At 35.8% G+C, this 22,533-nt stretch overlaps 1 protein-coding gene across 1 annotated transcript in view; it reads left to right on the plus strand.

Annotated features, from left to right (window-relative positions):
• Positions 1-22,533, plus strand: part of LOC144350690 (uncharacterized) — a 59,167-nt gene that overhangs the window by 24,108 nt on the left and 12,526 nt on the right. The window contains exon 3 of the mRNA XM_085495405.1: positions 10,293-10,391. Coding sequence (XP_085351531.1) covers positions 10,293-10,391 — 99 coding nt within the window. The remainder of the gene's footprint in view (positions 1-10,292; positions 10,392-22,533) is intronic.

A 22,533-nucleotide genomic window follows, 5' to 3' on the forward strand; every position in this document is an offset into this window, starting at 1 on the left:
GTCTAAATGACATGGTAGTATGTGCAGCCTGGGTGAATGGAGTACTGGTAGGAATGGTTGTGGTCCCTGTCTAAATGACATGGTAGTATGTGCAGCCTGGGTGAATGGAGTACTAGTTGGAATGGTTGTGGTCCCTGTCTAAATGACATGGTAGTATGTGCAGCCTGGGTGAATGGAGTACTAGTAGTGATGGTTGTGGTCCCTGTCTAAATGACATGGTAGTATGTGCAGTCTGAGTGAATGGAGTACTAGTCGGAATGGTTGTGTTCCCTGTCTAAATGACATGGTAGTATGTGCAGCCTGGGTGAATGGAGTACTGGTAGGAATGGTTGTGGTCCCTGTCTAAATGACATGGTAGTATGTGCAGCCTGGGTGAATGGAGTACTGGTAGGAATGGTTGTGGTCCCTGTCTAAATGACATGGTAGTATGTGCAGCCTGGGTGAATGGAGTACTGGTAGGAATGGTTGTGGTCCCTGTCTAAATGACATGGTAGTATGTGCAGCCTGGGTGAATGGAGTACTGGTAGGAATGGTTGTGGTCCCTGTCTAAATGACATGGTAGTATGTGCAGTCTGAGTGAATGGAGTACTGGTAGGAATGGTTGTGATCCCTGTCTAAATGACATGGTAGTATATGCAGCCTGGGTGAATGGAGTACTGGTAGGAATGGTTGTGGTCTCTGTCTAAATGACATGGTAGTATTTGCAGCCTGGGTGAATGGAGTACGAGTAGGAATGGTTGTGATCCCTGTCTAAATGACATGGTAGTATGTGCAGCCTGGGTGAATGGAGTACTGGTAGGAATGGTTGTGGTCTCTGTCTAAATGACATGGTAGTATGTGCAGCCTGGGTGAATGGAGTACTGGTAGGAATGGTTGTGGTCCCTGTCTAAATGACATGGTAGTATGTGCAGTCTGAGTGAATGGAGTACTGGTAGGAATGGTTGTGATCCCTGTCTAAATGACATGGTAGTATATGCAGCCTGGGTGAATGGAGTACTGGTAGGAATGGTTGTGGTCTCTGTCTAAATGACATGGTAGTATTTGCAGCCTGGGTGAATGGAGTATGAGTAGGAATGGTTGTGGTCCCTGTCTAAATGACATGTTAGTATGTGCAGTCTGGGTGAATGGAGTACTAGTAGGAATGGTTGTGGTCCCTGTCTAAATGACATGTTAGTATGTGCAGTCTGGGTGAATGGAGTACTAGTAGGAATGGTTGTGGTCCCTGTCTAAATGACATGGTAGTATATGCAGTCTGGGTGAATGGAGTACTAGTAGGAATGGTTGTGGTCCCTGTCTAAATGACATGGTAGTATGTGCAGCCTGGGTGAATGGAGTACTAGTAGGAATGGTTGTGGTCCCTGTCTAAATGACATGGTAGTATGTGCAGTCTGGGTGAATGGAGTACTCGTAGGAATGGTTGTGATCCCTGTCTAAATGACATGGTAGTATATGCAGTCTGGGTGAATGGAGTACTAGTAGTGATGGTTGTGGTCCCTGTCTAAATGACATGGTAGTATGTGCAGCCTGGGTGAATGGAGTACTAGTAGTGATGGTTGTGGTCCCTGTCTAAATGACATGGTAGTATGTGCAGCCTGGGTGAATGGAGTACTAGTAGTGATGGTTGTGGTCCCTGTCTAAATGACATGGTAGTATGTGCAGTCTGGGTGAATGGAGTACTAGTAGGAATGGTTGTGTTCCCTGTCTAAATGACATGGTAGTATGTGCAGCCTGGGTGAATGGAGTACTAGTAGGAATGGTTGTGGTCCCTGTCTAAATGACATGGTAGTATGTGCAGCCTGGGTGAATGGAGTACTAGTAGGAATGGTTGTGGTCCCTGTCTAAATGACATGGTAGTATGTGCAGTCTGGGTGAATGGAGTACTCGTAGGAATGGTTGTGATCCCTGTCTAAATGACATGGTAGTATGTGCAGTCTGGGTGAATGGAGTACTGGTGTAATATGATTGGGTCAAAATTGAATACATTCATCTTGAAAACTATTAGCTCAATCAGCACATAGGGTACTTGTAATTTCAATGGCAACAACCAAATAAACTTTGGGAGCACTAATAATTAACCATGGCAAATACTTAAAATCTCATCATACAGAACATTATCAACTTTGTTTTGAAGAGGCTCTTTAGAAAGACAGATGAGCTATTTTGGCTGTTAAGATGCTTGTCTATTGATATGTGTTCTAATCATTGTATTTTGACAATGTGACAACCTGATTAGTTTGGGTTAAATTTACTGAGTTCTGAGTAATATTACATTGTTGGTATTTTTGTAGCTTTTCATCTGATATCTCAAAAACAAATCATCACATTCCAATGAAACTTGGAACATTGATGCCTGGTGACAATGTAAAGACCTGATTAGTTTTGTGTTGAAATCTGTTCACACTGATTGCCTAATTATATTAATCAACCAATTTTCCACCGATAACGCAAAAGACTTGTAGATGCTTGGGGACAATGCACAGACCTGATTAGTTTTGTGTTTAAATCTGTTCACACTGATTGCCTAATTATAATAATCAACCAATTTTCCACCGATATCGCAAATGACTTGTAGATGCTTGGGTACAATGTAAAGACCTGATTAGTTTTGTGTTTAAATCTGTTCACACTGATTGCCTAATTATATTAATCAACCAATTTTCCACCGATATCGCAAATGACTTGTAGATGCTTGGTGACAATGCACAGACCTGATTAGTTTTGTGTTGAAATCTGTTCACACTGATTGCCTAATTATAATAATCAACCTATTTTCCACCGATAACGCAAAGACTTGTAGATGCTTGGGGACAATGTAAAGACCTGATTAGTTTTGTGTTGAAATCTGTTCACACTGATTGCCTAATTATATTAATCAACCAATTTTCCACCGATATCGCAAATGACTTGTAGATGCTTGGTGACAATGCACAGACCTGATTAGTTTTGTGTTGAAATCTGTTCACACTAATTGCCTAATTATAATAATCAACCTATTTCCCACCGATATCGCAAAAGTCTTGTAGATGCTTGGGTACAATGTAAAGACCTGATTAGTTTTGTGTTGAAATCTGTTCACACTGATTGCCTAATTATAATAATCAACCAATTTTCGACCGATAACGCTAAAGACTTGTAGATGCTTGGTGACAATGCACAGACCTGATTAGTTTTGTGTTGAAATCTGTTCACACTAATTGCCTAATTATAATAATCAACCTATTTCCCACCGATATCGCAAAAGTCTTGTAGATGCTTGGGTACAATGTAAAGACCTGATTAGTTTTGTGTTGAAATCTGTTCACACTGATTGCCTAATTATAATAATCAACCAATTTTCCACCGATAACGCAAAAGACTTGTAGATGCTTGGGTACAATGAACAGACCTGATTAGTTTTGTGTTGAAATCTGTTCACACTGATTGCCTAATTATAATAATCAACCAATTTTCCATCGATAACGCAAAGACTTGTAGATGCTTGGGGACAATGCTAAAGACCTGATTAGTTTTGAATTGAAATTTGAGCATACTAATTTGTATAATATGCATAATCCTCACATCTCAATGAAACTTGGTACATAGACTCTGGTGTAATCTACACACACGTGATGAGTTTAATTGAAAACCTTGTATATTGATAATCTAATTTTCATTAGCCAATTTCTAATTTTAAAAAATCAGATTTAAATCGAACTTGTTTTTAGAGCTGCTCTGGAATAAATTAGACTGCAAATCACACAACCAAATTTATTATAAACTTCAATTTTGTAGACCATTGTTTTTTTTTATTGTGCATTTTAAATAGCAGACCAATATTAGTCACCATGCGTTTTGTTTGAATGGTTAATCTAGAATTAAATTATTATGCCTCTATTACTCTAAGCACACAGGAGTTTTTCTAAGCTAATACTTAGTTTGCCTACCTGTATTTAGACTACTAGTATATCAAAATAAATTAACAAATTATTTGCACAAAAAAATGTTATTTGCAATCCGCTCCGCTAGGATTGTCCTTATAATCACTTTTGTGGCTTTGTGTGTGTGTGTGTGTGTGTGTGAGTTTGTGTGATTTCCAGTGTTTTCACGTATTATTACTTCTGTGATTTTTTTTGGCTTGGCCGATTTCACTCAAACTTGGCAGGTCACACCTTCAACCTAGTTATTAGGAAAAATCGCGCCAAATGTATCTCCTCCTACAAATTTAGGATAAAACACCTCAGACATAGCTCATTCTACTCAGCTTGAGTGTGGGCACAAAGTTACTATTTGAATTTTTGATATCTTTTTTCATTACCGAGAAATTTAACCCCAAAGTTGGGGTAACTGTTTACCAGTTGGAATGGCATTTTAACTCTTCTGTGATTTTTTTGGCTTGGCCGATTTGGTTCAAACTTGGCAGAAAAGTCACACCTTCGCTCTAGTTAGGTTGAAAAACCTGAAAACAAATATTTGCCCATCGTTTCCATGGCAAAAAACTGATTTTTAAATACCTTCGTGACAAATGTATCTCACCCTACAATTCTATGATTAACAAGCAGCCTCTCGGCTGAGATAGCTCCACTGTTATCATTATAAAATGAACAATATGTAGACTTGTTGTTTTTAACAAGAATTCAAAAATATCACTTTTCACCAAAAATGACAAAAATAATCATTAAAATTAGATAATTAAAGATATCACCACGAAATTAACAATCTGAAAAAGGTCCACATGTAGTACCTATATATATAATATCAAAGCAATTGCACTTGCGGTTTTTAACAAGAAGTCGAAAATGTCACTTTTTACCAAAAATGACAAAAATATTCATCAAAATTAGAGAATTGAAGATATCATCATGAAATGAACAAATCTATAAGAGGTCTACCCAAGGTACATATATACCAAGTATCAAAGCATTCAGGCTTATAGTTTTCAAGAAAAAGTCGTACAAGTAAAACATTGACACGGACGACATACAATCACTCATATGATAAGCTCCGCTCGACAAAGTCGACAGCGGAGCTAAAACCGGCCGGACATACTAGTAGCCAATTCAACTCAGCTTGAGTGTGGGCAAAAATTTACTGTTTGTTTTAGCTCCGCTGTCGATGATGTCGAGCGGAGCTTATAGTATTACTGATTGTCCGTCGACACCGTCGCCGTCGTCAACTTTACATTTGATACTACACATGTGGTCCTCTCTCAGGTTTGTTCATTTCGTGATGATATCTTTAATTCTTCAATTTTCATGAATATTTTTGTCATTTTTGGTAAAAAGTGATATTAAAAAGTGGTTAAAAACCGCAAGTCTAATTGCTTTGATGTTATATATACTACATAGGTACTACAGGTAGACCTCTCTCAGATTTGTTCATTTTGTGATGATTTTGTTCTTTAATTATCTAATTTTAATGAATGTTTTTGATAAAAAGTTATAAAAAGTCTGATTGCTTTAATATTATACAAATGTACATATTGTTCATTTTCTAATGATATCTTCTGTTCTTTAATTGCAATGTGCATTGATAACAGCGGAGCTATCTCAGCCGACAGGCTGCTAGTTTATGTATATTTTCATTAACGAGAAAGTTGGGGTAACTCCTCTGATTTTTTTTGCTTGGCTGATCTTGTTCATACTTGACAGTTAGGTCATATCGTCACTGATTGGAAAAAATCCTGGTCCACCACTGCCATTGCAACTTATTTTTGAATACTTTCGCCCCAAATTTATTACCTTGTGCCAGTTTTGTAATAACAGTGTTCAAATGATTATGCTTTTTATTTTGGCTACGTTGCGCACTGGTCAGTGATCACCGGCGCCAACATTGTTACACTGTATCAATGTAATCCCAACGCAACTTTGAACTTTGAATGAACTGTAAACGCTACCTTCATTCTAGAAAATGCTATCGAAAAACGGTTGGAAATAATAAATGTAAGAGCAGAATACATCCTAGTAATAAACTAGGTGACTTCTAAAGACTGAATGGTTTTTGCGAACTTCGTATATGGGGCCCATTTACCGGTACTTATAAACAGCTGTTAGCTTCACGTTCATGTCCTACCATGGAAACAGCCAAAAACATGTTGCTTGTTTTTTGAGCAGAGCGGATCGCTAACCAGCCTACCGTCTTGTACCATTTATTTGTTGCAGCCAATTACTTAATCCCCAACTCCCACCATCCAGTCATCTCTGGTGTCTGTCAGCTGTAAGGGCTCAGCCTGGGGGAAATGAGCAAACTGGTTGACTCCCATGTGGGGACGCATTTATTTATTATTCATTGTCTGTTTCTGTCCTATAGACACTGGCGCCACGACTTGGCGATCAGGTCATGGGATTGTTATCTCTATTCTGTGAAGACATTCACATTGACCGTGCGTGGACACATATTCACGATGTGTTTTATACACCTTCGTGAGACTCCATCCGTTTGCTGACTTCGCTATAGTTATTTTTTTTCTTGTCGTCTCAAGATTGTTGCGAGTTTACAATTACCAAAACGCTTACATTGTTGGTTTAACCATTTAGCTCCATGGTTCAACCGGATGCGTGTCACACAATTCTCGATGAATGGAGACACCGGGATTTCACACCTGGAGTTGGCTTCACCTCCATCCCAACCGACCTCGTGATTTAGACGAAACATATTGACTCAGTTCAAGTAGGAATTACATACAATTCCCTCACTTTTATACTTGAAGACGCAATTCAGAATTTCCATGTAATCGCCTGACCGTGAATAAAGGCAATCGATTTATAGCATGTCGGGGCTATCGGCGATTTCGGGTACTGGACATCTCGACCCCCAAAAATCTCGACCCATTTTTCGTTGGACATCTCGACCCACCTACACCTATAGCCAAAACAAAGTCAGCTTGAACATTCAGTTGTGATACATGTCAAAACAATCGCTGCCAGTGATATATTTCGCGAATAAAAAACCCAAAATAAATGCAATCAAAGGCGCCGATCACGGGCGTTAGAAATATATAGAACACGTTGTGACACAGTCTCACCAGCCTCTTTCGCTCATTCAAACGGACAGACACACGTGCTATTTTCGTATATTGAATATGATGGCTATGGAAAAGAAACACCGGAAAAGACAAGTTGTGTATGTGTATTTATCAATCATCAAACTAAACATTCAATGTTATATAGTATAGTAAATTTTATTTGACTCAAATTAATGAATTGGAAATACATTAACCATGGTCAATAATCATACACAAAAAAAAAAAACAATAACAAGAAACACAGATAGGGTCGCGTCGATGCGAAGGGTCGAGATGTCCAGGGTGTCTGTGTCGAGATGACCAATTTGGGACGAAGTGTTTTGGGTCGAGATGTCTAGAAATCGGTACCCCAGACCATTCGTCCCGGTGTATAGCGATAACACCGGGACGAATGGTCTGGGGTAAGAAATCGGCGATTTCAATGAATAGAGATTTAGAATACCAATACATGTCAACACTCGCAACAAGAAAATGTGCCGCTAAGACATCGGGGGCGAGGACTTATTTTTATTATTTCACATAGTTCCGATTGATCTAGCGGCCTGACTCGCTCGCAACTGCTACGTTTAATAGTACGTCCATGGCTCAGTGTAGCCTCGTAGACATTCAAAATTTCGCTACATTTCAACACATGTAACTTGAAAACAAGTGGCTAGGACATTGGACTTAATTTTATTTCACACAATGCCGATGTAGCTAGCACTCGCAACTACATACAAATCGCCACTAGCAACTGCTATTTTTAGCGCTAGCAACTGCCATTTTCGAGCGCTAGCAACTGCCACTTTCGAGCGCTCGCAACTGACACATTTTGCTACTTGCGACTCGCAACTCACCACTCGCAACTGGCGTATTTATGCACCCTTACATTCCTCATGTGGGAGTCTTTGCAGTTAGTTTGCCCATGGAACTATACAGTTCCATGGTTTGCCTGTATGTATATATATGTGTGTGTGTGTGTGTGTGTGTATGTGTGTGTGTCCATCTGTTCAACTACTATCTCAAGAACCATACATTGGTTTTTGATGAAACTTGGTGCATAGATGCTCGTGGCTAATGCGCAGATTTGATTAGGTTTTGGTAAATTTGATAATTAGCTCATATTTAGCTGTTCCATGACTGTTCCACTGATATCTAAAGAACCACTCATTGGATTTTGATGAAACTTGGTACATAGATGCTCTGAACCTATGTGAATATTTTATTAGTTTCTGGTAACAATCCGTGCATATTAATTACCTAATTTGCATAACGATTAGTCAATTTTTGTTTTTTCCACTAATACCTCAAGTACTAATCATCACATTTCAATGAAACTTCGTACATAGTTGTCATAGGACACGGCACAGACCTGATAGTTTTTAGGGTAATATCAGTACATATTAATTACCTATTATGCATAACTAATTAATTTTCAGCTTTTGATATTTCAAGTAGTGAGCATTAGATTTCAATGAAACTTGGTACACAGATACTCAAAGACTATGCAAAGACATGATTAGTTTCAGGGTAAATAATTGTGCATATTAATTACCTATTTTGCATAATTAATTAATTAATTTTCATCCTTTCCACTGATATCTAAAGTACTAATCATCACATTTCAATGAATCTAGAACTATGCAGGGACCCAATTAGTTTTCAGTAAATATTTATGCATATTAATCAACTAATTTGCCTATTTAATCAATTTTCAACTTTCTCCCTGATATCTCAAGTATTAATCATCACATTTCAGTAAAAACTGTTTACATGGATGCTGTAGGACAATAGACAGACCTGATTAGTTTGGGGTTAAAATCTGTTCATATTAATTACATAATTAGCCTCATAATTTATAATTTTTTGGTTTTAATCATATTTCAATAAAACTTAGTACATAGATGGTCTGTTACATTGCGCAGACCTCATTAGTTTTACACTCAAATCTGTTCATATTAATTTTCTGATTTGCATAATTAGTTTTCAGCTTTCCCATCAATATCTCAAGTACAAGTAATTTCAAATTATTTTTAATGTGTCTCCAATACTTTCAGCACATGGTAGTTCTTTCTAAGCTTTCTTTGATTTTTGGTTGGAATGGATTTCGCATGCTGCATTGGTCATTTCAACATGGTCTCTTTTCATTTTATTCACTATACTGATTTAAGCTAGCGAGACTATTATTTGTGTTGAAAATTACGATTTTCATATTTATTTATTAATTGGTGAAATGCACTATAAACTTTCATGTGATAAAGTCAACATAATATAGAATGTCATGTAAGTTGATTAAAATGTAGATTTTCTGAAGGGAAGCAAGGCAGCCTCAGTAGTGTTTTCCAAAATCAGCAACACAGGTTTAATCTGTGTGCCTATAAGTTTCAAAGATAAACTCAAGACAAAGCAATGTTAGGATGTGTTATCAGTAGCTATCTGACACACAATGAGTGTTTCCAAACATTTGAGTGGTTTGTCTCCGCCCCTGTTTGTTTCACAGATTAGTCATTTGCATATGAATGCGTTAGACACAAGGTCACACAGCTACTGAAAAAAAATCATTGATTTTGATGTTTTCATATGCCGAATTTATCCAATTATAGCTATCCCATTCCTTTATTTTTTTTGGTTTCCAATAGCCTTACACATTTGGATGTCCCTACGCATGTTAAAACAGACCTTGATGGGAAAACAAATTGATTGTGCCGATAAACAAGCTTGAAAATCTTTGCTGTTACTTCATGGACGTTTTCTAGGAGTTTATGTTTTTCAAAATACAAGGTCTTTAACAAAAAATAACGTATACTTATTGTCGTCGAATTAACACCAAATTTTCACAGCTTTAAGGTGACAGTGAGAGGAACTTGAATGTGTCCAGACAAACTATTTCATGGATTATTTACCAACGAGTTGTGGTTTGAGTTGGGGGCAATGCGACTAAAACAGTAATTGAAATTCAGCACACTATTTTTTAAAACGCGTTGCTTGAATAAAACTGACCAGACACATTCACATTACCTGACTATTGAACAACTAGGAAAAGTGAAAAAAATACTTCTTATCGCCAGCATAAATGCGTAATTATTTTTTTTACAGAAAAAGTAATTTTTCACCTTTGATTGAGTAACGCGTCGTAGAATGCAGATACGGGCATGCAAAATACACTTGTGAAAAGCTTGAAGTCTGGCGATTCTAAAAATATATACTTTCCTGGGTCTATTTGTAGTCATTTAGTCACAACTGGAAGATGAAAACAAGTATGCAAATAATAGTCCTGCTACCTTAATATGTGTACTATTCTTTTATATTGCAGAGGGAGAGTAATGCGTTACACTTGGCAGCATCAAATAACACTGTGGATGTTATAAAGCTACTCTTAGACCAGAATATAGATGTCCATGCAGTAGACAAAGTAGGTTTAACATTTATGACTAATTCATGATTGTACTTGATCTCTTTCCATTTTAATAACATACCATACTTCCCTGATTTTAAGCCCAAGGGTCTCAACATGTAAAATGGGGGAAAGGGAGGGGTGGGTCATACCCGGGGACAACCCTAGAAAAGATAGATTTTTTCCATTTAACGTTGTAACAATGTTACCCCTCTACTTTCCAAATGTCTATATATGTTTAAGACATAAAAACCAGAAGGTCTATAATTTTTAGTGAATTGTTAAAACAGTTTTTTATATACAGACTTTAGTTTTATTGCACGTCTTCGGGATTTGAGAATAGTTTTAGAACCATTTACAATAACCATGATTTTGTTAATCTTTAGATCTACTCTTTAAATGCATTAATTATTCTCTGGGTTTTAATTTTAATATTTTCGCTGATAAGTAAAATTCACTAAATTAAATCTATGTGAACACGTAAAATAACAATAGATCTCATGGTTTCCTTGCCTAATTGATGAAATTAAAACAAATGATAAAAAACACCCATGGTCATATAACTGGGTTGGCCATCAACTCATTAAATGTCTAAAAATAAGAGGTGGGCTTATACCCGGAGAAAGTATGGTAATACTGATGTAATATGTATCCATAATGTTGAAGCGTTGGTTGTGGTGGAAAATTAGGACAGTGTGCCCAACTGGGGATGGGTTTTGCAAATTTAGGTCTGTGTGCCCACCTTGGGATGGGTTGTGAAGTTGTGCAAGTGAGCTCCACTGGGAAGGCTTGTTAAAAGAAGAGTCTCTGAGCCAACTAAGAATGGGTTGTGTAAAGTTGGGCCACTGAGCCCTACTAGGGATGGGTAATTGTGTAAAGTTGTGCTGGTAAATCCAACTAAGGGTGGGTTGTGTGAAGTTGGGCCACTGAGCCCTACTGGGGATGGGTAATTGTGTAAAGTTGTGCTGGTAAAGCCAACTAAGGGTGGGTTGTGTAAAGTTGAGCCACTGAGCCCTACTAGGGATGGGTAATTGTGTAAAGTTGTGCTGGTAAAGCCAACTAAGGGTGGGTTGTGTAAAGTTGAGCCACTGAGCCCTACTAGGGATGGGTAATTGTGTAAAGTTGTGCTGGTAAAGCCAACTAAGAATGGGTTGTGTAAAGTTGGGCCACTGAGCCCTACTAGGGATGGGTAATTGTGTAAAGTTGTGCTGGTAAAGCCAACTAAGGGTGGGTTGTGTAAAGTTGGGCCACTGAGCCCTACTAGGGATGGGTAATTGTGTAAAGTTGTGCTGGTAAAGCCAACTAAGAGTGGGTTGTGTAAACTTGGGCCACTGAGCCCTACTGGGGATGGGTAATTGTGTAAAGTTGTGCTAGTATAGCCAACTAAGGGTGGATTGGGTAAAGTTGGGCCACTGAGCCCTACTAGGGATGGGTAATTGTGTAAAGTTGTGCTGGTAAATCCAACTTAGGGTGGGTTGTGTAAAGTTGAGCCACTGAGCCTTACTAGGGATGGGTAATTGTGTATAGTTGTGCTGGTAAAACCAACTAAGGGTGGGTTGTGTAAAGTTGGGCCACTGAGCCCTACTAGGGATGGGTAATTGTGTATAGTTGTGCTGATGAAGCCAACTAAGAGTGGGTTGTGTAAACTTGGGCCACTGAGCCCTACTGGGGATGGGTAATTGTGTAAAGTTGTGCTAGTATAGCCAACTAAGGGTGGATTGGGTAAAGTTGAGCCACTGAGCCCTACTAGGGATGGGTAATTGTGTATAGTTGTACTGGTAAAGCCAACTAAGGGTGGATTGGGTGATGAAGTGAGAATTTCAGTTATGGTACGGAGATCTTGTATGCTCTGCATTGGGCAATTCTGTTGATGATCCAACATCAACGTTAGATCTACGGCTAAGTTCAATGAAACCACTTCATGCAAAATGGTTGGTCAGTGCAGTACAGCAAGTTTCCCAACAGCGTGAACAACTTGTAGAAGGCCTTGCACAAGCTGGAATTCTGAATTGTTTTCAGTAAGAGAACTCTGAATTTTCTCGTACTAGAACTTAGTATTTACAGTCACGTCCTTGCCATTATTTACATTTTAAAAATACTACTTAACATTGTAATAATTTATTTCTGTATGTACAATAAAACAAGATGAATAGTAATATTTCTTATTTTATTATAATGTGTGGATGAATGAAAATTGGTCACCCAATACTAGTCTCTATACTGTCCCAATGACGACAATGATAAATGGCGGTGTTTTAAATTCATGCACTTCTAGTTTGCGTTAAATACATGAAAATTAAACCCCGTTAATAATTACCCACTTTACAGTAATAACATATTAGGTTATAAGGTGTTTTTATAAATTGAGATTCTTTAGCCCCCCCCCCCCAATTTATACAATGAAACTAATGGTTATGTTTGTAATGATTATTTATTCTATCACTGGAAAATCACTGCCTGGAAGTATTTAAAATTACAAATAATACAAAACAGATTGTTTACGGTGGGGTTCTAATATTGTGTGTTTCCTAATGTACTGTTCCCATGGTTGTTCATATGGGACAGATTAAAGACATGTCATTTCTGCCATTATTTTTAAAAACAAATTGACCCAATACTTGGTATATTTTCAACAAGTTTAAGGTAGAGATGCAGTTTACCTGACAGGTATTTTAATTAGTTAATTAGGAAACCAAGATGACCTCCCTTGTCCACAAAACTATATATTTTCGGAAAGCTTATTGTATGAATTTTAAAATTTTGTTAATATTTTTTTTTATGGACACTGTAGTTTGAAATATGCACAAAAATGTGCTTTTTTGGTCAAAAGTGATTTAAAAAAATTAGCTTCTAAACCATGCTTCTGTTTCCTGTCAAAATTGGTTTATGGGTACATCTGTTTACTATGAAGAAAGCGTCGGCTTGAAAACTGTCTACCAGTTGTCAATTTTGCAGGGCAGCAGCACAAATTTCACTACTTCAAGTTTATGCATAAATTAACACCCAGGCTAGTTGTCTGTACGATTGTTTTAACACTGTTCAACCAAAAACAATGTCCCGACGGCGTTTTGAAGATAAACACATTGTCAATCATTTGTGAAAATTTCAAAACAAAAGGTCAAAGCGTCTAGGAGCTATTTTTTTCAAAGTTCTGGGATGTGCACTAAAAAAAAGCTGAGATAATTGCTAATTTGCATAACAATTCACTCAGTAAGAAGTTTGCTAATGCTCATAATTAAAATGGCTGTAACAGTTCCAAATTTAAATGTATTATCGTTTTGTTAAAAGTTAAATACAGTGCATGTTATGGAGATCCCGTCATTTCTTTTTTTACCATGTTTCTTTTTTATTATTTATGTACAGCCTTGCTAAATCTTGCTAAGCATTCAAAAGAGAGAATGTTTGCACCTGTTATCTATATTTTAAAATCGTTTTTTGAGTATGTTCCACTATTCACAATTCTACAAAATTTTAAGTCTTTAGTCAAGACTGTTTGGATAATAAAAAGCAAAAAAAAATTCACTCCCAAGTGCCCACAAACCTGCATATTTAAATTCTTCAAAATCCTGTATTAATGTTTAAGAAGTTCTTAATTTGACCTACAATCATACTGGCTTAAGGTCGAAGCAAACTGAAGCAGGGAGGAAAAAGTAGAAAGAGGAAGCTGTCAATCCCCATGTGCCATTATATCTGACACAGGAAAAAAACGGGCTATTTTGTTTATGTAATGACAAATTTAATTACCATTGAAAAACAATTGTCATCAACTCCATTAAAAATAATAATTTCATTGAAATTATTCTGATCAACATGAAATAATAACTACCAGTTCAAAAATACTGGTCAATATTTTAGCCATTAAAAATGTCCAGAAGTGACTTTTTAATAGGGTCTGACCAGTGAAAGAACTGTTAAAATGAAGTCTTAGAATTACTATAACTTATCCTAATAAATTGCAGAAAACAAAGCAAAATTTTTTCTTGTTAAATGAGGTCATAATGACCTGTTTTGGTTTGTACTATTTTTGAGTATCATTATAGATGTTCAAGTGTTTATCAAACATGCCTAAAAATACAAGAATCTTCAAATATTCAAATTACTGGTAGCCTGTGGTGGAGGTTGATTCAGTGTGTTCAGTTAATGCTAATATTAATGTTAATATTAGGTGGTTATACCAACATAGTTTGAGATTCTGTATACAGATGAATCTTTACTGACAATGGTTACCATTGCATTTGATGGTCAACCATTGAAATTAGATGGTTATACCAACATAGTTTGAGGTTCTGTATCCAGATGAATCTTTACTGACAATGGTTACCATTGTATTTGATTGTCAACCATTGAAATTAGATGGTTATACCAACATAGTTTGAGGTTCTGTATCCAGATGAATCTTTACTGACAATGGTTACCATTGTATTTGATGGTCAACCAAGATACTAGTAGTTATTGTCAACCATAAAATACCATATCATTTTGCCATGATTGGATTTACCCAGATCACCAGACTTGTTATTACCCTTACCTTAGGATCAGTCCTGCCATATAACTAAATTTATAATTTACTGTGAAAGTATGAGAAGCAATCAAAAGATTACTATCCCCACATTATTATGTCTAATCACTGTCTTATTACAGTGTACAGACATTACTGTAGTAATGCTCATGCTTGTCAAGGAAATGTAAATTTGGTTAAAAAAACATCTTATTTGTATTATTATTGTGTTATATACTTGGTGTATATGTACCTTGGGTAGACCTCTCTTAGATTTGTTCATTTCATGTTGATATCTTTAATTCTCTAATTTTGGTGAATATTTTTGTCATTTTTGGTAAAAAGTGATATTTTCGACTTCTTGTTAAAAACCGCATGTCTGATTGCTTCGATATTACATATATAGGTACTACATGTGGACCTCTCTTAGATTTGTTCATTTCATGTTGATATCTTTAATTCTCTAATTTTGGTGAATATTTTTGTCATTTTTGGTAAAAAGTGATATTTTCGACTTCTTGTTAAAAACCGCATGTCTGATTGCTTCGATATTACATATATAGGTACTACATGTGGATCTCTCTTAGATTTGTTCATTTCATGTTGATATCTTTAATTCTCTAATTTTGGTGAATATTTTTATCATTTTTGGTAAAAAGTGATATTTTCGACTTCTTGTTAAAAACCGCATGTCTGATTGCTTCGATACTACATATATAGATACTACATGTGGACCTCTCTTAGATTTGTTCATTTCATGTTGATATCTTTAATTCTCTAATTTTGGTGAATATTTTTGTCATTTTTGGTAAAAAGTGATATTTTCGACTTCTTGTTAAAACCGCATGTCTGATTGCTTCGATATTACATATATAGGTACTACATGTGGACCTCTCTGAGATTTGTTCATTTCGTGATGATATCTTCAATTCTCTAATTTTGGTGAAAAATTTTGTCATTTTTGGTAAAAAGTGGTATTTTCGACTTCTTGTTAAAAACAACAAGTCTGATTGCTTTGATATTACATATATAGATACTACATGTGGACCTCTCTCAGATTTGTTCATTTCGTGATGATATCTTCAATTCTCTAATTTTGGTGAAAAATTTTGTCACATTTGGTAAAAAGTGGTATTTTCGACTTCTTGTTAAAAACAACAAGTCTGATTGCTTTGATATTACATATATAGGTACTACATGTGGACCTCTCTCAGATTTGTTCATTTCGAGATGATATCTAATTTTGATGAATATTTTTGTCATTAAAAGAGTATATATTGTACTCATTTTTGTAAAAGTGATATTTTCAAATTCTTGTTGAAAACAGCAAGGTCCGTTGCTTTGATACTATACATATTGTTTATTTTCTAATGATATCTTCAGTTTTTTAGTTGAAATGTGCATTGTTGACAGCGGAGCTATCTCAGCCGACAGGCTGCTTGTTTCAAATAGTGGAGATACATGTAATTGGCTAATGACAAAACTTGGCTAGTTCCATTGTTTTAGTCACAGCCTCAAACAAGACAATTTCCATATGATCAATAGACGAGGTAAATCAAGTCCATATTTGTCTGTTAATAATTTCTATTTATCCAAATTTTTGTAGTAATTGGGAGTGAATAATAAACAATGGCTCTGGTCGAAACAGTTTCTTCTTGTTCTAAGCATTCATTTATCACTGCAACACCTGTTAGTATGTAAATTAGTGAATCATAATTGAATAATATGAATATTGGAATTATTATACAGTGCAGTTTTATTTATGTTAAGTCAACTCATAATTTGAATATCAATGTAACCATGAAGGTTTACTAATTTGCATATGTGAATGCTTAAAACAGTGGTACAGTGTGACTTTGAGCGGTTAAAAAATCTGATTTTGTTATAAATCTTTGAAGAGATTACAGTATATAGTACATGCATCATATTTTGGAGGTTCTGTAACATCATTGTCCTCCCCTCCACAAGCTGATATTGCAATACTGGGTAGAAAGTCCCCTTCACAGAACAATTATAGTGTCATTAGCCTGTTATAATGTATTTTGAATGCACTTTCAAACAATGATTTTTCCCCATGAAGTAACTACCAGCTTAATTAATGTACAATTATATAAAAAGTATTTCCATTGTATGAATTACATTTCCACCTGAACATCGTTATTTGTTAAAATGGACCGATAATCGTTTGTGTGTGTCAGCATTTGAAAAACAGGAGAGCACATCAGGTAAGTGTTTGTATTTCTATTGTTTTGTTCCAAACTACAAAATTTTGAAACAAACTTATCAGCCAAAATATTTTTTTATGTTCTGGCTTGTACTACTGTATATTTATTAAAATGTTTGTTATTGAAAATTGTCATTGGCATCTAGCAGTGATATGTTGTGTTTAATCCTAAATTTTTTTTGTTTTTTATAGATAGTTCATCATGAATGACACCTGTTATTGAAAATTGTCATTGGTATTGGCTAGCGAAAGCCATCTTGTCAAAGATGAAACACCTTCTAGAATACCTATATGCACCAAGCGCACCTCAACAGACACCCCAGTCAACTCAACAAGGCTACCAAACAAACCTTAGCTAAAAATGACTGATATCCTGACTGCATTTGAAAGCTATCAATGTCAGAGTTCTTCACTGCTACAACAAATAGACAGTACAATATCAGGTTTGAATGACATTATGCCTAAGCTATTAACAAAAACAACATGTGAAGCAAATATCAGCAGCATGCACATTAATGGAAAAAGACCTACAAAGAAATTCAACTGGAATTGAAAAGCTGAAAAACCAACTAAGAGAAAAGGATGAAATAATAGAAAGCTTACAAGCAAAACTGAATCAGCTCACAACTAACAACAATGAACTCATAATTAATAGCAACAAACTAGAACAAAAACTGAATCAAATGAAGAAAAGTAATGACAACGGAGATATATCCATCAGGGATGAACTGAAGTTAATAATTACAAAAGTAGATGATAATGAAACTAAGTCAAACCTCATCTTGGAAGCAATAAAGAAGGTTAGTGTCCATACAGTAAAGCAATATGAAATGACTAGCAGAGCAATACAGGCTAAACAACCAATAACAGAAAGACAGCAATATCAGATGACTAATATTTCCAATAACCAGAAAAATGGCTTACTTAGAGAATGCAATAAACCCAAGCAACCAGAAGATACCAATACTCTAGAAGCTCAGATACCCACTGGTCAGAATACAGTCGGTAGACGACATCTACCCGGACATTTCAATTCTAGAAATATACCACCTCAAGTACAACACCTTGGCATGAGTGACTCTCAGTCAAAATATATATGGAAGAAACATTTTGCAAAAGACCAGATGATGCTGACTTACAGTAAGGCAACAATCCAGACCATCAAACAAGTTATTATAGCCAACAAACTTCCAGGGATGTTGAATAGTCTAACACTCAATGTAGGAGGAAATGATGTGGACAACGAAGATATGGAAAACACAATAATTCAGAAATATCAAGATTTAATAAGTTTTGTTCTAAAAAGATATCCAGACACCAATATTTTCCTATGTGGAATATTTGCACGAAGAAACTGGCAAGAAACAGAGTTATCTACAATGAATAAAGTAAATGAATACCTCAGCTCACAAAGAAAAACAAAGAAAGTATTCTATATTGCAATGGATAACATCAATAAAGACATGTTGCAGTATGATGGTATTCATATAAATAGACATAATGGTACATCAAAATTCATCAACAATTAATGATATCACTCCACTACAAGCCCATGTAACTAGAAGAGCATATACACCCACCATACATAGTCCTCATGTCATGGATTCAAAATACAATGTATAGCAATGGAGACGCCGCAATTACACATGGATATTATTTGCCAGACTGGTCACCCAGTGTAAAGACACCAGTGAAATCAACATTTAACAAGAGGTCTTACAGTGAAGTTGTACAACCTAAACCTCAACAAGAGCAACATCACCACAACCCAGATAATCGTATTACAGGTGACATCATAGCAAGAGTAGCTATGATAGAACAACATGTCTTCATGAAAAACTAAAATCTGAATAATGAAGAACAATTGTCACAGAAGATTTCACCAAGACATACTTTCAATTGGACATTGGAATGTAGGAGGGCTTCGGTACAAATACATACAAATATTGAACAAAAATTACAACAAAACAAGGGAAACCATAGATGTAGAAGATAACTAAAGAATTACCATATTTATGGATTTACAGAGACATGGCTTGATGAGAAGGAAAAACATTTATTGCCAGAACCAAATGATTTCTATATTCTACAAAACAAGAAAGAAAAACAAGCAGGCTTGGAGAAACTCTGGCGGAATAACCCTATAAATTAAACAAAACATCAGACAGGGTACAACTATTATCCCTGATACTTCTCAATTTACAGTCTGGTGCAAGCTAAATAAAGAATTCAACAAACAGCCAAACGATATCTACATTTGTACTGCCTACATCCCATCAGAACATTCATCACTGTACAACAAAATGGACATAGACCCTTTCACGGAAATTGAAAAAGAAATTATCACATTTAATAACAAAGGAGAAGTTTTGAGACCTAAATGCCAGAACAAGTGATATGACAGATTTCATAGACAGCAATGACTCTAATGTTTCAATTCGTCAACACTACACTGCATGATACCATGGAAAACATAGAAAAAAACTTATTGAAATATGTAAATCAAATGAACTGGTAATATTAAATGGACGAGCCAATATAGTAATACACAGGCACTTAAGATTCCATACTCCACCTGGATTAAACACTTCCAAACCATCAGTAAAAATGAAGTTACAACACCAGAACAACAACACAACCTAAAAATAGAACTAGAAGAAACTGGAAAAAATGGTTATTCAAAAAACAACTTGAATGAAGCAATAACAGAAGGAGAAATTAAAAATGCTTTAAGGAAAATGAAAAATAACAAAGCCTGCGGTCCTGATGGCATACCTTCAAAAATGCTTAAATACAGCAACACGGCAATGATTAAAGCCCTGAAGAAAATGTTCAACCAAATTTTAAGAAATGGAGAATATTCAGAAAGCTGGAACATTAGTATGCTAACACATAAACAGGGTGATTTCTTTGACAGCAATAACTATCGTAGTGTATCAGTTAGCAATACTACTGGAAAACTGTTTAATTCAATATTGAACAATAAACTTGTACAGTACTTAGAAAAACAATAATATTATTCATCCACACCAAGGAGGTTTTAAGAGAAAACATAGAACCACTGATCATATCATCACACTGCATACTATAATCAAGAAATACCAACAACATGGGAAAAAATTATATTGCTGCTTCATAGACTTGAAAAAGTGCTTTGATACTGTGTGGAACAACTGACTAATGTACAAGCTATAATGTAATAATATAAAACGAAAATTTTATGACCTGACTAAAACATGTATCGTAAAATAAGAAATACATGCTAAAACTAGGCAACTGTATATCGCCCACATTTACACTAGAAAATGGCATTAAACAAGGATGTCTATTAAGTCCAATCTTATTTAACATTTACATCAATGACCTTGTTAATGAATTACAAATTCAAGGGAATGACCCAGCATCACTAAACAAAAAACAAATTCCATGTCTTCTGTACGCGGACGATATTGTACTAATGTCTGAAAGTGCAGAAGGCCTACAAAAATCCATGGATGTTATGCACAACTATGTCAATAACTGGGGCCTTCGAGTCAATATTAAAAAAACAAAAACAGTTATCTTTGCTAAGAATGGGCATCACACAGAAAATCTAAATATTACACATGGAAGCGATAATATAGAGAAAACAACACAATATACTTCTAGGTGTTACCTTTAACACTAATGGATCAATAGATTCGACAATGAACAGACTCTGATAAGACGAGAAAAGCTGAAAAAGCACAAAGTCATCTATTTATAGACAGTAACAATTATAATATGATATTAAAAATGAAATTATTTGAAACCACCTGATTACCCATTCTTACCTATGCTGGTGAAATATGGGGAGTTTGCACAAATGGAAACACTTGGGACAAAACAAGTACAGAGAAATTTCATTTACAGTTTTGCAGACATTTAATGAATATTAATAACAAAGCTAGTAATATAGCAGTCAGAATGGACATAGGAAGACTGCCTCTTTTATGCACTTTACAATACAGAGCACTTATGTATTATAAACACCTCAAATCAATGAATGAAAGTAACATAGCCTACAATGCATTGTTAGAGATGGAAAACAATAAAGTAATCAAGGATTACTTAACCACTAATCTTGTTTTCTCATATGGAGAAATTTGATTCCGTCAGCAGTACACAAAGGTTCAAATACATTATGAACAACACAAACAAGCAATGTATACTTGGAGTAATACACTACATACAAACAGCATTGGAAAAAAGAAAATCTCTTGCAGATTAAATCTTTATTATTATCTACATTTTTAATTTTAATTTTTATGTCTATAGCATATGTATTATACATTTTATTATTAGTCCCCGTTCGGACGCAGTCCGAAAACGGGGACTTATGTTTTGCCCTGTGTGCGTGCGTCCGTGCGTCCGTCCGTCCGTGATCACCTGTATCTCGAACATGCATGGATCGATTAAGTTCAAACTTCACTCATACATCACACATTATATGGGACATATGCACATGCATTTTTTTCATGATCCGATTAACGATAGCCGAATAGCGGCCATTTTAAGGCCGAAAATGCATCAAAATCGCACATTTTCACCATTCCGGACCCGGATCTCAGTTATGCATGGACGGATTTTGTTCAAATTTGGTACATACATTAAACATAATAGGACCTTAATGCACGTCATTTTTTTTTTTGGATCGGGTTCGAAATGGCCGACTGGTGGCCATTTTGTTTTAAAGAATTCAGTTCTGGATCCGTATCTGAGACCTGCTTGGATTGATCGAGTTCAAACTTCACACACACAAGGTACATCATGTCACAAATATGTATGTGCATTTGTTTCATGATCTCATTAACGATGGCCAAATGGCGGCCACTTTAAGGCCGAAAATGCATTGAAATCGCACATTTTCACCATTCCGGACCCGGATCTCAGTTATGCATGGACGGATTTCATTCAAATTTGGTACATACATTAAACATAATAGGACCTTGATGCACGTCATTTTTTTTTTCGGATCAAGTTCGAAATAGCCGACTGGCGGCCATTTTGTTTTAAAGAATTCAGTTCTGGATCCGTATCTGAGACATGTCTGGATTGATCAAGTTCAAACTTCACACACACAAGGTACATCATGTCACAAATATGTATGTGCATTTGTTTCATGATCTCATTAACGATAGCCAAATGGGGGCCGCTTTAAGGCCGAAAATGCATTGAAATCGCACATTTTCACCATTCCGGACCCAGATCTCAGTTATGCATGGACGGATTTCATTCAAATTTGGTACATACATTAAACATAATAGGACCTTGATGCACGTCATTTTTTTTTTCGGATCATGTTCGAAATAGCTGACTGGCGGCCATTTTGTTTTAAAGAATTCAGTTCTGGATCCGTATCCGAGACATGTCTGGATTGATCAAGTTCAAACTTCACACACACAAGGTACATCATGTCA

The sequence above is a fragment of the Saccoglossus kowalevskii genome, chromosome 21, assembly GCF_978046115.1.
Source record: "Saccoglossus kowalevskii chromosome 21, keSacKowa6.1, whole genome shotgun sequence".
In the NCBI taxonomy this organism is placed as follows: Eukaryota; Metazoa; Hemichordata; class Enteropneusta; family Harrimaniidae; genus Saccoglossus; species Saccoglossus kowalevskii.